This window comes from Elgaria multicarinata, chromosome 9 (genome assembly GCF_023053635.1).
Source record: "Elgaria multicarinata webbii isolate HBS135686 ecotype San Diego chromosome 9, rElgMul1.1.pri, whole genome shotgun sequence".
In the NCBI taxonomy this organism is placed as follows: domain Eukaryota; kingdom Metazoa; phylum Chordata; class Lepidosauria; order Squamata; family Anguidae; genus Elgaria; species Elgaria multicarinata.
In genome coordinates, this window is record NC_086179.1 from 56,346,023 (window position 1) to 56,361,525 (window position 15,503).

Consider the following 15,503-nt stretch of genomic DNA (forward strand, 5'->3'; position numbering starts at 1 on the left):
TCAATTGATTTTCTGCTCATGCAACCTTTAAATCCAACTGTTTGTATTTAAAGCGTGTGTGTGTTTGTGTGCGTGCCCACGTGCACACAATGCAAAGGTATGCAAGGAAGATTAGCTCTTCTATTCACCCTGCCACTCACGCAGAGGGGAAGTTGCGTATTGCCTCTTCTACACTACACAATGACCATCAGTACATGCGTTACTAAATCACTTTGGAGGATATCCACCAGATCAAAACACTGCTTGCATTAACAAGCCTGAACTCTGACTTCAAAACTGTAGAACCCAAACACTTCTGCGTTACTAAATGGAGAGAAAAGTGGGGCTGGGGCTGTTGGTGAGAGAGAGAGGGTAAGTACCACAATGAACAGCCTGAGAGAACCATTAAACCTAAATAAACATGTCATTTTCACGAGTAACTGCAGAGCTGAGTTTTTTTGTTTTGTTTCCTACTGACTAATAAAAGATCAAAGGTCTATGCATTCCAAGCGCACAAATGAAAATGTAATTCACCCCCCCCCAAAGCAACCTTCACCATGAGAAATAAAAAGTGTGCAGTGAAAATGTAATTACCTAGCAAAGCTGCAGTCTTATTGTGCTCCCGCAGCTGATCATAAAACGTCTTCCTATTCTGTCTCATCAACTGTAGTACCAGGCAGCCTGTGCGCCTACCAACCGCAGCCATCTGGCTTGTGTCAAAGCCTGTGAGTCAAGCAGCTACAGTGCAACAGGAAGAAAGGCAGTGATGTCACTCTTCAGGTCAGGCAAAGAACAAAGATGTATTCTACCATTAAAAAGCTGGGTGCCCCAGGAGTAGAGGCCTCTAGAATGCTTTTACTTAGTGATTTATGGCTAATGCTATACTCTCCACTAACTATGTAGAAGAGCACCACCTAGTGGTTAGCATGGCAAAATGGTGTCAAGAGCAAGGAAAAGGAATCGCTTTGGTTGCTAGTGCTATACGACCTTAGACAGTTAAAAAGTTTCAGTACTAGTAAAGAATAAAACTGTTGGTTAGTTTGCCATCAGAAAATGCTCCTGATTAAATAAGCCCGGCTATTATATGTATTGAGCCACATAGCGAACAGAAACTATTCTAGATTTGTCTGTTGGTATACCATCATCCGGATGAAAAGGGAGAAATCCCAAAAGTTCTTAGAAAAAGAGGATACATAAACTTTTCACAGCATATCCCTGCCCTTTTTATTTATTTTATCAACTCTATCCCACCATTGAACTAAACATTTATAGGGTGGATTGCCATAAAAGTACTCTTAGTATTTTTGTTTGCAGGTTGACTGACATCCTGTGTAACAAGAGAAAGAACAATTATGGCATTTAGCCAAGAGGATTATGTTTTTATTCAGACTTTGATTAGTTATTTCTCTCTGTTGCACTTAACCTTTCCAGATAAATACAAGTCTAGATAGAATGCCATCAAGACCAACCATCACCTGATATAGGAAATCCACTCCTACACCATTCCTGATTGGTGGCCATGATGTCAGATGCATCATAAAGGCACTCTGGTCAGATTGGTCTGGATTCTGTTACAAGTAGGACTGAAAATGCTAGCAGACATGGCACATTTCAGGAGTAGACCACACCTGGAGCTGAATGAGGTGGCATATAAAAACATAAGAAGAGCCCTGCTGAATCAAACCAAGGGTCCACCTAGTCCAGCACTCTGTTCACACAGGGGCCAACCAGCTGTCGACCAGGGATCCACAAGCAGGACGCAGGTGGAACAGCACCCTCCCACCCATGTTCCCCAGCAACTGTTGCATATAAGCTTATGGCCTCAGACATTGCAGGTGGATAATACCATACTGAATGCTTCCCCGTCTAAAACAAAAACAAAACCTCCCCACCAATTTAAAAACAACAACCTGAAACCTAGCACATCAGGGAGAAAAATTCCTGCCCAGGTCCCTCCCAGCTGTGCTGTTTTTGCAAGGTATGTTGTTTCCATGGAGGAACGTTGAAAAAATCTGACCTTCCACTTGTAATGGTACAATCCATTATACCACCTCAGGACTCTACCACCACGCAGCACAAATTTTCACATTCATTATGTGGGAAGTATTTTTTAAACTAACTAGTGGGGGGTTCCAAATTCTAGAAGATGTAATAGATATCTGGGAGATACAATGTGAACGATTCCTCTTGTGAAAATTCTAATCATTCCACATTGCAAGATATACCAGTGATGGTGGAAATAAGGCTTTTGTTAGCATTTTTGGTATTTTATTATAATATGCCCCATAATTTTATTGGAGGGCAGGGAATAAATCTTAATAAAAATAAAAAAATATGATTTCTGCCAAACATATGGAATAACAGAATAACTTTTCACCAAAACAGAAAAAATGAAGTTTAAAATACCCTTAACATAAATAAAATATGTATAAAACTAAAATTGTAAACTGATACATAGAATTTAGAAGTGGGGAAGATAATAGATGGCATGATATTGGTGTGTCACAGCTGCATCAGGGAGGTGAGTTTAAAGTCTACAAGGTTGAAAGCACCTATTATTGTAATGATTTCCCTTGAGTAGTAGAATTCAGAAGCAGAGGTGAGAACGATAAAATTATTTACCCACATGGGGCCCAGGCCTAAGGCACAATCACAAGTTAAAAACATACTACAATCAAAACATCATAATATGAAACAAAGAGCTAAAAATGGGAGTGGGGACACAAAAACATAACTCACAGCAGCAGTGGGGGACTTGTATCAATCCAGGAGCTTGGCAACAAGGAAAGGCCTCAAGAGAACACCAAAATGCCAACACAGGGGAGGCCAGTTGGGCCTCCCAAGGTAGGGAATTACTCAACCTGGGCAAGGTAACCAAGAAAGCCCCATCCTATGTCTGAGCCAGACTTCCGATGGCAACAGGACACTGAGCCAAATGTCAAATTAAAAAACCCACAAATGGACTCCAGGCCACATGGGAGCAAACTTTCCTTCCACCACTGGCTCACAGAAGTACAGCAGCTGGCAGAAACAGCACTGACTGCTCTTGCAAGACCTCCGGGTAAAAGGGAAATTTTGAGACAGGATGAATGCTGAGAAGGAAGCAGAGTGCAAGTGAGAGAGATTATCTGCCTTATTTGAAGATAAAGAACAGGGAGGAGTAGCAGGCTGACACAACTGGAGTATCAGACTAGTAAGGTCCAAATCCTCACTCAGCCATGGAACTCATTAGGTGATAATGGGTTAGTCACATACTCTCAGCCTCACCTACTTCACAGGACTATTGTGAATGTCCTAGTTCTCATCTTATTTATTTTATTTTTGTAGGTATTGTGTGCAAGATGGGAAGGGCTTGCTTATTTATTTATTTATTTATAGTATCTGTATGCTGCCTCATAACATATCTCCAATAGATTTTTTTTCTTCACTGTAACCCTAGAGATTTCTTCAGCATGGGTGGAGCAACAGCTTTGCCCATTTACAACACTTTACTTTTCTCCTTGGAAATGAATGACATCCTCTGAGTTTTTCTAGGCAAGGTTGTTATTTATTTATTTATTTATTTATTTATTTATTTATTACATTTTTATACCGCCCAATAGCCGAAGCTCTCTGGGCGGTTCACAAAAATTAAAACCATCATAAAACAACCAACAGGTTAAAAACACAAATACAAAATACAGTATAAAAAGCACAACCAGGATAAAACCACGCAGCAAAATTGATATAAGGTTAAAATACAGAGTTAAAACAGTATAATTTAAATTTAAGTTAAAATTAAGTGTTAAAATACTGAGTGAATAAAAAGGTCTTCAGCTGGTGACGAAAGGAGTACAGTGTAGGCGCCAGGCGGACCTCTCTGTTTCAACTTCCAGTTTCATTGCATACTTAAAATTGGACTTGTTTACAAAGTTATTTTCCTTTCCATACTTTTAATTACATAACCTCTAGGTAGCACTATGGTGTAGCAGAATAACACAACTATACTGGTGGGTACTTAAACTTTGCTTCGCAGTGCCCCAAAATAACAGATTTTCCCTGCTTCAAAAAAGCAGAAGTGAAACTGAAGGGTCACGACATCATCTAAACTCCCATAAATAACCATGAGTGAGGAATGATGACACAACAAAAGTCTTGCCTAGAAAAGCTCATTCATTCTGGCCCCTGTTTTGTTGTTATACTAGAATGTGACAAAACAAATGCTGTGTGGAAAGGCAGCTGGAAGGGGGGGAGGGAGAGAGAGAGATGAGGAGGTGGAAGAAATAAGAGAGAACAGGTGTGATTGAGTGTGTGTAAAAGTGAGTGTGGGGTTACTCTGGCCCTGCCATGGGCATCTGCTGGAATTCTTCTGGGGGGGCAGTTTGTGGTTGTAATTCGCACATATAGCGCACACTGCTACAACACATCTGTGCACTATCCTTGTGTGTGCTCTTGGTTGCTTAGTGTCACATTCCATGACATTTTGAAGCCTACACAAAGATCCTGGGAACTAAGCAGTACTAACGCAGAGAGTGTTATGCTCAAGAAGCATCATGAACTCCAACAAAACTTTATTTGGAATGAGAGGTTAAAAGAAACACATGGGTACAAGCAGGAGAAAAAACCCAGATGCACAAACACAGTATAGCTGTCTTAAGAATATCATATTATATATTTTATGGTATCACCTCATCATAACATTGACAACTTCACATCTTAGAATGATTTCCTTCATCTTGGAAACATTGGTGAACACTCTCTAGTACAGTGTTCTTCCAACCTGGTATTTTGGAGTACAACCCCAGCATTCCAGACCACTGGTCATTCTGGCTGGGGCTGGCTGGAGTTGAAGTCCAAAACATCTGATGGGTTGGAGATGGCAACTCTAGAGAGTAGCAGTGGAGTAAGTGTGGGTGGGTGGGTGGGTGGGTGAGGTGTCTTTAGCAGTGGAAGGAGAATAACAACATGACTGGAATCCAGTTGCACCCCCTTTCCTGTCACAACAGCTGGGATTGATTTGCTTGGAAAAAAGGAAGCTTAGGGGAGACATGATAGAGGCATAAAAATATGCATGGTGTGGAGAATGTGGATAAGGAGACATTAACTCATGCCTCGTAATATAGACCCTGGGGTCATCCCATAAGGGTGATTGGTGGGAGATTCAGGACAGATAAAAGGAAGTACTTCTTCACACAGCACATAGTTAAACTATGGAACTCACTACCACAAGATGTAGTGATGGCCACCAATTTGGATGGCTTTAAAAAGGGGTTGGATAAATTCCTAGAGGAGAAGGCTATCAATGGCTACTAGTATTAATGGCTATGTGCTAACTCTAATACAGAGACAGTAAGCCTACTGTATATACACTAGTTGCTGGGGAACATAATGGGAGGTTGCTCTTGCACCAGTGTCTTGCTTGTGGGTCCCTGAAATTAATTTTCAAAGATATTATTGGTTTACTAACAGCTTTTTAGCAGAGTGTTTCTTGGAAAAATTGAAATATTGCACTTCAGTTATAGCAGAAAATAAAAGCTGGGAAAGAATAGCTGCTATGAAAGCTTGGCCACTGTGTGAACAGAGTGCTGGACTAGATGGACGCTTGGTCTGATCGAGTATGGCTCTTACCCATTTTTGGTACTTTATTTATTACATTTCTATACCGCCCAATAGCCGGAGCTCTCTGGGCGGTTCACAAAAATTAAAAACATTCAAAGTATAAAACAACAGTATAAAACCATACTATAAAATACAATATAAAAGCTCAACCAGATAAAAACAGCAGCAATGCAAAATTACTAACTTAAAACACCAAGTTAAAATTTATTTATAGACTGTTAAAATGCTGGGAGAATAAAAAGGTCTTCACCTGGCATCTAAAGGCATATAATGTAGGTGCCAAGCGAACCTCCTTAGGGAGCTCATTCCACAGCCCGGGTGCCACAGCAGAGAAGGCCCTCCTCCTGGTAGCCACCTGCCTCACTTCCTTTGGCAGGGGCTCGCGGAGAAGGGCCCCTGAGGATGACCTTAGGGTCTGGGCAGGTACATACGGAAGGAGGCGTTCCTTCATATAGCCTGGCCCCAAGCCGTTTAGGGCTTTAAATGTTAATACCAGCACTTTGAATCGGGCCCGGACCTGGACTGGCAGCCAATGAAGCTGGAAAAGGACTGGCGTAATGTGGTCTCGTTGGCCAGTCCCTGTTAGTAACCGTGCTGCCTGGTTTTGTACCAGCTGAAGCTTCCGGACCATTTTCAAAGGCAGCCCCACGTATAACACATTGCAGTAATCCAAACGAGAGGTTATCAGAGCATGGATAACTGTAGCTAGGCTCTCTCTGTCCAGATAAGGGCACAGTTGGTACATCAGCCTAAGCTGATAAAAGGTGCTCTTTGCCACTGAGTTCACCTGTGCCTCAAGTGACAGTTCTGGATCCAAGAGCACCCCCAAACTATGGACCCGATCCTTTAGGGAGAGTGCAACCCCGTCCAGGACAGGGCAAACATCACCTCGCCAGACAGATGAACCACCCGCTAACAGTATCTCCGTCTTGTCTGGATTGAGTCTCAGTTTATTAGCCCTCATCCAGTCCATTACCGTGCCCAGGCACTGGTTCAGAACAGCCACTGCCTCACCTGGTTTTGATGAAAACGAAAGGTAGAGCTGGGTATCATCCACATATTGATGACACCTCAGTCCACATCTCCGGATAACCTCCCCCAGAGGCTTCATGTATATGTTAAACAGCATAGGGGATAAGACAGAGCCCTGTGGAACCGCATGGCTTAGGAGCCATGGCACAGGCCTCAGCTACTAGCCTCAGCTATGGCTGGCATATGGTCCCTGGAAGGTTTCCCATGAAGAAAGAGGCCCTCTGGCACCTTACAGTAACCCTACCTTAAAGTATGTCAATAATATCACTCCTATATTGCATATGAGGCTGAGAGATAATAGCTTGGTTCAGGCCACAGAGTAAATTCAATTATATACTTATACACAATTGGCAGCCATTGTCTTATCTCATTTTCCTCAGTAATGTATAAAATACCATTTTCACCAGACATTAACAAAGCGTCTGCCACAGTGAAATTTAAACTGCATGCTGAACTCAAATATAAGAACCGTTGCTTCATTTGCCTTTTCATCATGGCTCTCACTATGCATCACAGTGACGAATGCCCAACCTGTCACACAGGGTGCTTCCAGATGGAGGGTTCCTGGCATTACCAACCAAAAGGCATTGTGTGGCTATTCCATCATTTCCCCCTTATCACCTTTTCCCTGTTCCCTGCAATCCTGTAGATGCTTTCAAGAGGGCGTTGGGGCAACACCCCCCTGGGTAGTGGAAAGAAATAAAAAGACAAAAAGAAATGGGAAAACACAGTGGAGTTTCAAGTGAAAAATGAGCATGTTTGATATCTCATAAAAGTTCATGAATGAGGCAAGTCAATTGCACAAAATAGAAGCAAGTAATCCAAGGGACAGAGAAGCTCTTCAGGTACTTATGACATGGAAGCTTCTGTCAGCTATTCTTAAAAGCTGAATCATTGATATCATATCCTCTCTTACCTTGGGTAGACTAAACTCCAGCCAAGTATGAAGTTTAAAACAGAAGAAAAAGAAACTGTAAACAAATATTGCAAATATTGGGAATAGAAGCTAAGCCTTGAAACTTAAATTGTATGTTAAATTATATGGAAGGAAATTGTTTACTGGGTCCTCTTTTTAAAAACACCATTTCCTACTCCCTCTCAGTGTTCCATTCCTGCTGGAGACACAAAGCTTCCTTAAGGGTGCTCAATGCCATACCACTGAGGATTACATACTGTATCCCCATTTCTCAGTATTCTGTCATTTCTGCAGCCTGGTACAAAGCACCAGAGAACACACCCCACAAGGAGATCTCCTTTTCTTCAGTGGATCCCAGAGGGGAAAGAGATTTATCACATCTTACCTAGTAGAAGGGGGATATAAGTCTCCCTTGTCTGACCCTTTATTATTGCTATAGTACTTATAGTAACTAGTTATGCAAACACTTGGTACAACTACCAAGGCATAGCCATGCCAACTTCAAATGCTAGCCTTCTAATGATATTTGTAGTCTTGCATGATACTTGAATTATTTGGGGGAGGGGAGCCTTAGTAACCTTTCCCCCTTTTATTTCAGATAGTTAGGATTTTAAAAGGGCCACATTGATTACAAGGAAATAATAAATTCTGTCTTGTTACTGCACTCAGGGCAAAAGTCCAATTATTGTTAGTGAAGCAACCTAATGACATGGCATATTTGCAGAGCTGTTGACCAGAGGATTTAACATAGATCTGATCGGAAATGTTCTCTTGGCAAGAGGATAACATGGCTGTTCTATGTTTTTTAAAAAATGTAATGCATTAAAAACCCTTCCAAAAGGAAAGCTTGAAATCAATCAAGGGAATCACCCCTCCTTGAGTACCATTGTGCAAATAACAAGAGAAAAGTGCAACACTTATTGCCTTGTGAATTCCAGAAACCATTCTCTACTAGCTTCTATCACCACCCACTCCATCACAGCATAGTAGACATACTGGCTTATAGCCTTTCCTGCTGGGTGGGGAAAGGGGAACATTCCGTAATCTTATACAGAAACCCCTTACCTCATTCAGCAGTCAGGATGGGAGATTGGTACAGGTGCAAGAGCCACAGTACACGAAGTGTAATAAATACTGGAAGATCAGGGAGGGCTAAGTCATAAAATAAGACTAGAAAATGGCACAAAATCCAAAACCTGTAGGCAGCTAGTTGATAAGGAGTCTGGGCCTATGGCCAAAATTAGGATTTGGTATAGGAAAAGCAGAAATGTGTTTAAAAATACAGGCTGGTGATCAAGAAAGTGTAGTCAGCACACGCAGGTGATGAAACAGGGGGATTGATCATCACTAGAAGACAAATAAAGTCATGTGCAACCTGTAAATAAAGAATGTTACACAAACATGGGGTTTGAGGAAGAACCATATTATTTTTATTCCTAGTTTTTTTTAGCCAGGACTGGTTCCCAAAGCAGTTTACAGTTAAAATCCACAAAATAATGTAATAAATTGGGCGGGGGGGGGGGGGGTTGAGTCGTAAATGGCAGTCTCTTCTGGGTCCTAGCAGTTGTCATAGGCCAAATTCTAGGCTCTTTTCTCCAGGGGGCAGAAGGTGGTGCAGATGGATTCAGGAGCTGGTAAAGATGCTAGCCCATGAGAATAGCCCTTTTCTTGATCTGAATAACAAACAGTCTAGGTGACATTTGCCCAGCAGAGTATTTTTGGATGCAGCAAAACAGTGGCTTGGAGAACTTGCTACTTGCCTGATAATGTACCATGATAGGAAGCAGCTACATTGCCAAGCAAGATCTATTTTCTACTGCTGTGTAATTCTGCTTCTGACACTTAATGTATGAAGCAATGCTTTGTCTAAAGGAATTATTATAACCTAGATTTAACTAAAATCTTTTTGAAATCTTAATTAAATAGGTGAAAAAACCAGTTAGTAGAAACACTTTCCCCTTCAAAATCGCCTTAATTGGTTTAGCTTAATCTAATTCCTTGCCATCTTAGGCAAGATTAGAATAAGGCTGATTTAAAAGCATTTCCCCTAATTCTGTTCTTTAGGTTTAACCAGTACAATTTATGCAAGTTATATAACTGTGTGTTTAAATAACCACGATAGATAAATGGAGAGAACTGACAAAGTGTTACAACCTTTGATGGAATGAATTTACATTAAGTCTACTATCTAAGGTAGACATAATGCAAACATGAACATGGTTGAATCCCAATGGCTTCGATCACTAGGGCAGTAAACAGACACTGACTGGGTTCATACAACAAGCTAACCCACTATGGGTTATTGTGTTGTCTGAACTCAGTGCATTTTCTGCAGGGTGGGTTGTTAACCATGCATTGTGGTTTATTTTTTTCGTACAAGCCACCTTGAGAACCCATGGCTTGTTGTTGGGGTGTTCAGGGTGGTTAACAAGCCACACCGCATGGCTAACAAGCAACCCTGTGGGGAACGCACTGTGTTTAGACAAGACAATAACCCACCCTGTGGGAAATGTGCTGCATTCAGACAACATGATAACCCACAGTTCGACAACAACCCACACTGGGTGAGTTAGCATGTTGTGTGAACCCAATATGTCTCCAAATTCACCGACTTAATTTCTCCCATATAAGTGAATGATTAAAGCACTGTACCTGAGGGACATTATTGGCCATAGGGGCTTGGATTTTGCTAGTTAGATATGAATATATGAATATTTACAGCAGATATTAAAACTGCTTGTTTCACTTCAGCATCTCTAACCTTCAAGTCAAGGATCTCATTTCGAAAGAAGAAGCTCAACAGAAGTGTCTGAGGTCATTTGTAAGTTTAGAGTGAAAACCCTAACCCAAATCTATACTTCTTAAATAGATACCATACCTTTCGGAAACTAACATTTAAGTTGGAGTTAGAGAGACTTATAAAAATGAGTCTTGCAGCACCTTAATGACTAGCATATTATGGCATAAACTTCTGTGGATAATTTCATCCTTCTCCAACCTTGTGTCCTCCAGATGGACAGCAACTTCCATCACCCCTAGCCAGCCCATCTGGAAAGAACCAGGTTGGGAAGGCTTCATCTACTTCATCAGACTCTTTTTGCTCTAATTATGTTTTTCTGTTTACAATCACAAAAGATATCTTCTGAGATGTTTATATTGACTGTAAAAAAAGGTACAGTTATTTATTACATTTATTTATTAATTAGATTCTCTAAATAGATTTTCTAGAGCAGTTAATCATTATAAAGAAACTGGAACAAATATTTGATTGGGAACAATAGTCACATGGACATTTTGTCTGAAATCAAACTTCAAAGGGATCTGCTACCAACTGCTCTTAGCAACAAAAAACAAAACAAATCAAAAAACAATTGAGAGCAACAAAATCTGATCATTATGACAGAACTATAAAAAGATTCAGTGTTCAAATACAAAATGTTTCCCATAAGCAACAATAGCAAGTCAGCAATATAAACACACACAGAGAGAGAAATTCTCAGCATTGAGCTAGAGCCATAGGATTGCTCCCTAAGTGAGCAAGGATGTTAGCCTCCACTTCCCACGTAATTCATTGATGCTGTATATTCCTATGCACTTAGGAACAAGTCTCATTGAGAGCAGTGGGACCTATGTCCAAGTAAATATACACAGGACTGTGCTGTACAGCACCACCTAATTCTCTGGGTGATCTGAACATGTACTCTAGATTCAAGCTCATCTATCTGTTCTAAGGCTGCTCTTTGGTTGAGGCTATAGTTGTTACTTTATAGGCTGTTTGTGTGCATGCACCCAGCAACAAAGCTGAAATATGGTGAGTGCAGATCACAATATACAATGTATCATTTCATTAATATACTACTAATTTCAGTTTGCATTGGAGGAGCACTGGAATAGATTTAAGGACAGTAATGCAGTAGTAAATTTTGATGTGCAAGCTCATTATGACAGTCCTATCGCCACAACCCAAGGAGAGTCCAAAAATTCAGAAAGCTGTGTGGATCCATATCCCACAACAGTTCTAACCATTTTTCATCTCCATCAGGAACAGGTCTTATATAACGCTGATGAGTTCTAATGGCCCATTCAAGGCCAAGCCACCTTTAAATACTTTGCATTACAAGAAGGAATAATATATTGTTGCTGGGAAAATTCATTCCCACCAGCTCTGCAGGTAAACTCAGAGGGAACAGGGAAGTCTGGTTGGCAGGAGGGTGATAGATGTCACTAGAGTCTCTGCTAATAATAATAAGTGCTGACTGTGGGTCCTTGAGAGTCCTGGCACTACACCACTGTTTAAGGACAGTTCTCTGATACCAAGTCAGTAGTCAATAAGTGAATAACAATGGCAATTTGAATATAATTTGCTTTACAGCAATGTTTCTCATACTGTAGTCCAGGTGTGGGGAACCCGAGACCTTCTAAACATCGTTGGACACCAGTGCTATGTGTGGCTCTCCTTGAAGAAGATCTGAAAGCTGTAACAAGTGCAGAATGCTGCAGCCTGGCTGCTAGCAAGAGCAGCTATTTGTTGCCAGTGAGATACAAATGTAAAGCCTTGCTTTTAGCATATAAATCACTTAATGCTTTGGAACCTGGTACCAGAGTAAGTATCTTCCCCATTAGCAGCCAACTAGGGCCCTTCAATATGCAGGATATGCCCTCCTTGCTGTCCCTTTCCTAAATGAGGTGGGGCAAGTGGGGATGCAATATAGGGCATTCTCAGTGGTGGCCCCCATTTGTGAAACTTTCTCCCAGGAGAGGTGCAATTGGTCCACACTATGAATACCTTGAAACATAAGTTCAAGAACTTTTTATTTACAAAAGCATTTGACACCTGACATCTTTGGTTTTGGTGTTTTTAGGGTAGGTTACTGTTGCTGTATTTTAAATTGTTTTATTGTGAAAATAGAATTTTATTGTTGTTTTACTGGTCATTGTTTTCTTAATATCGTAAACCACTCTATGCTCCTTTTGGAGGAAGGGTGAAGTATAAGGATTCTAAATAAATGAATAAATATTCTGAGAGTTGATCAAGAAAGTAATGAAATGTCCTTCCAATCTTAGGGAAACATTGATCTACAGAATACTTTCTTGCCACACAGCAGTTAACTTATGCCCTTGCTTCTATCTCACAGTAAACAATAGAAAAATAATATATAGCATATCATAATACTCTTTTGTCTTATGTCATTCTACCATTTCTTGTGAGAGGAGGATGCAATATCAGCATAAACTAGAATATTAATTGGAGAAAAGAACAAGACTATAAACATCTTGTATTCTCAAGTCCCATGAATTTTAACATGACTAGGTTATATTAAATGTTATTTGTCTGCTAGTTATTGCAAGGATTCATTTCTCTGTAGTATGTTGAGTATTAACTAAAAATACATGCATTTGTAACATCTAAAAGTAGCAATGCTTGCTACTTTGTATATATTTCCATCTTACGTACATAAGAGAAGAAGTTGCCGAAGGAAAGGCAAAAGTTTTCCTTTGTGCATCACAGTTCCAGAGCACCAAATGCAGCAGCAAACTATTCTGCAAATTCACCGTAGGATGATTTATATTATCTAGCATACCAACATTCCATGGCCAGTTAGAACACGCCCTCAAAATTCACCAAAATCTGGCAAGCTCTCAGCTGCTTTATTTGCTAAAGGCTTACACTTTGTACTACCCGTTTAGGAGTCTATTTGCTCTGGGAATTTTTGCATCATCATACCCCTACCAGTCCAAAAAGAGAAAACAGTACATCGTTCTTAAAAAGAGAATCCTGGGAAGAAAGAATCCCACCTCAGTGAGAGGTTTTATATTTCTTTAACCTTGCCCCTATTCTAGGGTGCCAAAAACAAGCCAAATACAGTACTTTAGATTTTGTTGCCATATTTACAACATAATATATATGTATATCGTGTGCTGCTTGTCAGCTTCTAGAATTATGGTCTGCCATCGTTCCCCGCCTTGATCTAAGTGGAGAGGCGGGTAAGAAATATTATTTATTATTATTATTATTATTATTATTATTATTATTATTATTATTATCATAAATGGACTAAACTGGATGAATCGTAGTGTGATCTTTTAGCAAGGCACTTGTCATATTCTGACTCCATATGTAACCCAGCCTAACTACCAGCCCCTAGTTGTATGATCACAATTACATGCCAGCACATGCATACACATCCAATGCACATACTGAAGCCTTCTGCTGACTGCCAGTCGGATACTATATACATGTCTTCTCAGTAGCAAGTCCAATGGGACTTCCTCCCAGGTGGAGTCCCAGAGTCCACGCTTGCCAAAGGCCCACGCTCCAACAGGGGTCCCAGGGACAAAAAAAGTCCTTCCTCTTCACCATCACAACCTGCTTGTTCACCTGCCGCTCACTCTGGTCCGGGCAACAGGGGTGATGACAAGGAGGCAGATGCCCCCGCCTGCTTGCTCCCTGACTCTCCACCTGGCAAGTAAGCCGATGATTTCAAAGATGAGGGGGAAAGGAGCAGCGGCAGCAGCCGGTAATGTGGGGGTGGGGATGGGGAAATAGACTCACTCAAGGACAAGGGCCCATTAAGCGTTTCTTGCCTAGGAGTCCCCCCCATATGCTGGAACCAGCACTGTTCCCAGCTTAGGGGAGCCGGGGTTCCAATTTTAGGCTACAACCTTATACACACACCTATCTGGGAGTCAGTTTCATTCAACTGAGTGGGGCTTACTTCTGAGCAGGCGTATACAGATTTGTGTTGTAACAGTATGACAAGGCGCTTTAGGGCTGCCATTCTGGACCCACTTACCTGAGAGTTAGCCTCACTGAACTCAACGGGATTGACTTCCGAGTAGACGCGGGTAAGATCGCGCTGTGAAACATGTCAAGGGATTAAGTAGTCCGTAGTGGGATGCTCGAAAGTCACTGGGTTGGAGTATACAACCCAGTGGCAGGGGCGAGTCCTTCGACGCATCCCTCCCGTTTTTCCCCATGAAGTGTCTCCTCCTAACCACACCGGCCCTACATCCTCAAGTTCTCCCCGAGGGGAGAGGGGGAGAAGAGCAAGGCGGCGCTAGCGCCACGGGCCGGACAGAAGGCTCTAGAAGCACGAATGGAGACAGGCAGACAAATTGCTCCACCCGCGTGACGGCTTCCCTTACCTGCTATCAGCGCAGCGGCCGCCACCAGGCAAAAGAAGTTCAGCAGTAAGGGGAGCCCCGCGCGCATGGAGAGGAGAGGAGAGGAGAGGCGAGGCGAGCCGAGGCGGAGCGTCAAGCGGCAGAGAAGGCGGCAGAAGAAGCGGCAGCCGCCTCGTCCGGCCGAAAGCGCCGCCCGCCCCACCACGGTCCAGCGAAATGACAGGCCCAGCAGCCTTTCCAAGAGGCATGACGGGAAATTCCTGGGCACCCGCTGCCCAGGCAGCTCCAAATATGAGCATAGAGAGAATGCAAGCAGGTTCACCCCGGCTTCTCTCCTGCCCTTCTTCCAGGCAGCAGGCCCGGAACTATTCCCTAAAAGGCGGCGCGGGAGGGCGGACGATTGCTCGTGCTGACTAGGTTTAAAGGCCTATTACCTCAGCAGGAGACCTCATCCTTTCTTCCTTAACCGAGCTATTAAGAGATGGGGCTAGATCCAGACTTCATCATTCTTAGAGTAAACCCATTGAAATCAATGGGACGGTAGTCATAACAAACTCAAGTACTATTGCGGTGCATTTTGTACTTGTCAAACTTAAGTCCCATTCATTTCAATGGGTCTATTCGAAGTCGGAATAACATTGGATTCAACTCCTTGATTTTGGTGGGTCTGTTTTTAAGTATGAGTTGGGTTGCTTCTAATGCTGATGCTGGACTAGCTGCACAATTCCTTTCTACTGGTAACATTAGGAGCCCTCCTCTATCTAGAAGAACTTAAGCCTGGATTCAAGGCACAAACTCCTTTTACCCAAGTCCAGCATCCCTTTTTCAGTACTAGGCAGATGTTTCCGAAAGC

The 15,503-nt window shown here is 42.0% G+C and overlaps 2 protein-coding genes across 6 annotated transcripts in view; both read right to left on the reverse strand.

Moving 5' to 3' along the window:
* The window catches only part of MSRB3 (methionine sulfoxide reductase B3), a 95,264-nt gene extending 80,386 nt beyond the window's left edge, over nt 1-14,878 (reverse strand). The window contains exons 1-2 of one of the 5 annotated variants that reach the window (XM_063133921.1): nt 14,672-14,778; nt 574-717 (exon numbers count right to left, since the gene is read on the reverse strand). In XM_063133921.1, the coding sequence (XP_062989991.1) occupies nt 574-685 (112 nt within the window). In that variant the 5' untranslated portion in view covers nt 686-717; nt 14,672-14,778. Of the gene's footprint in view, nt 1-573; nt 718-14,319; nt 14,446-14,671 lie in introns of those variants that run through there. The other 4 variants (XM_063133922.1, XM_063133926.1, XM_063133925.1 and 1 more) reach the window with 4 other exon arrangements.
* Nucleotides 1-15,503, reverse strand: part of LEMD3 (LEM domain containing 3) — a 278,836-nt gene that overhangs the window by 234,352 nt on the left and 28,981 nt on the right. The gene's annotated exons all lie outside the window — the stretch shown is intronic.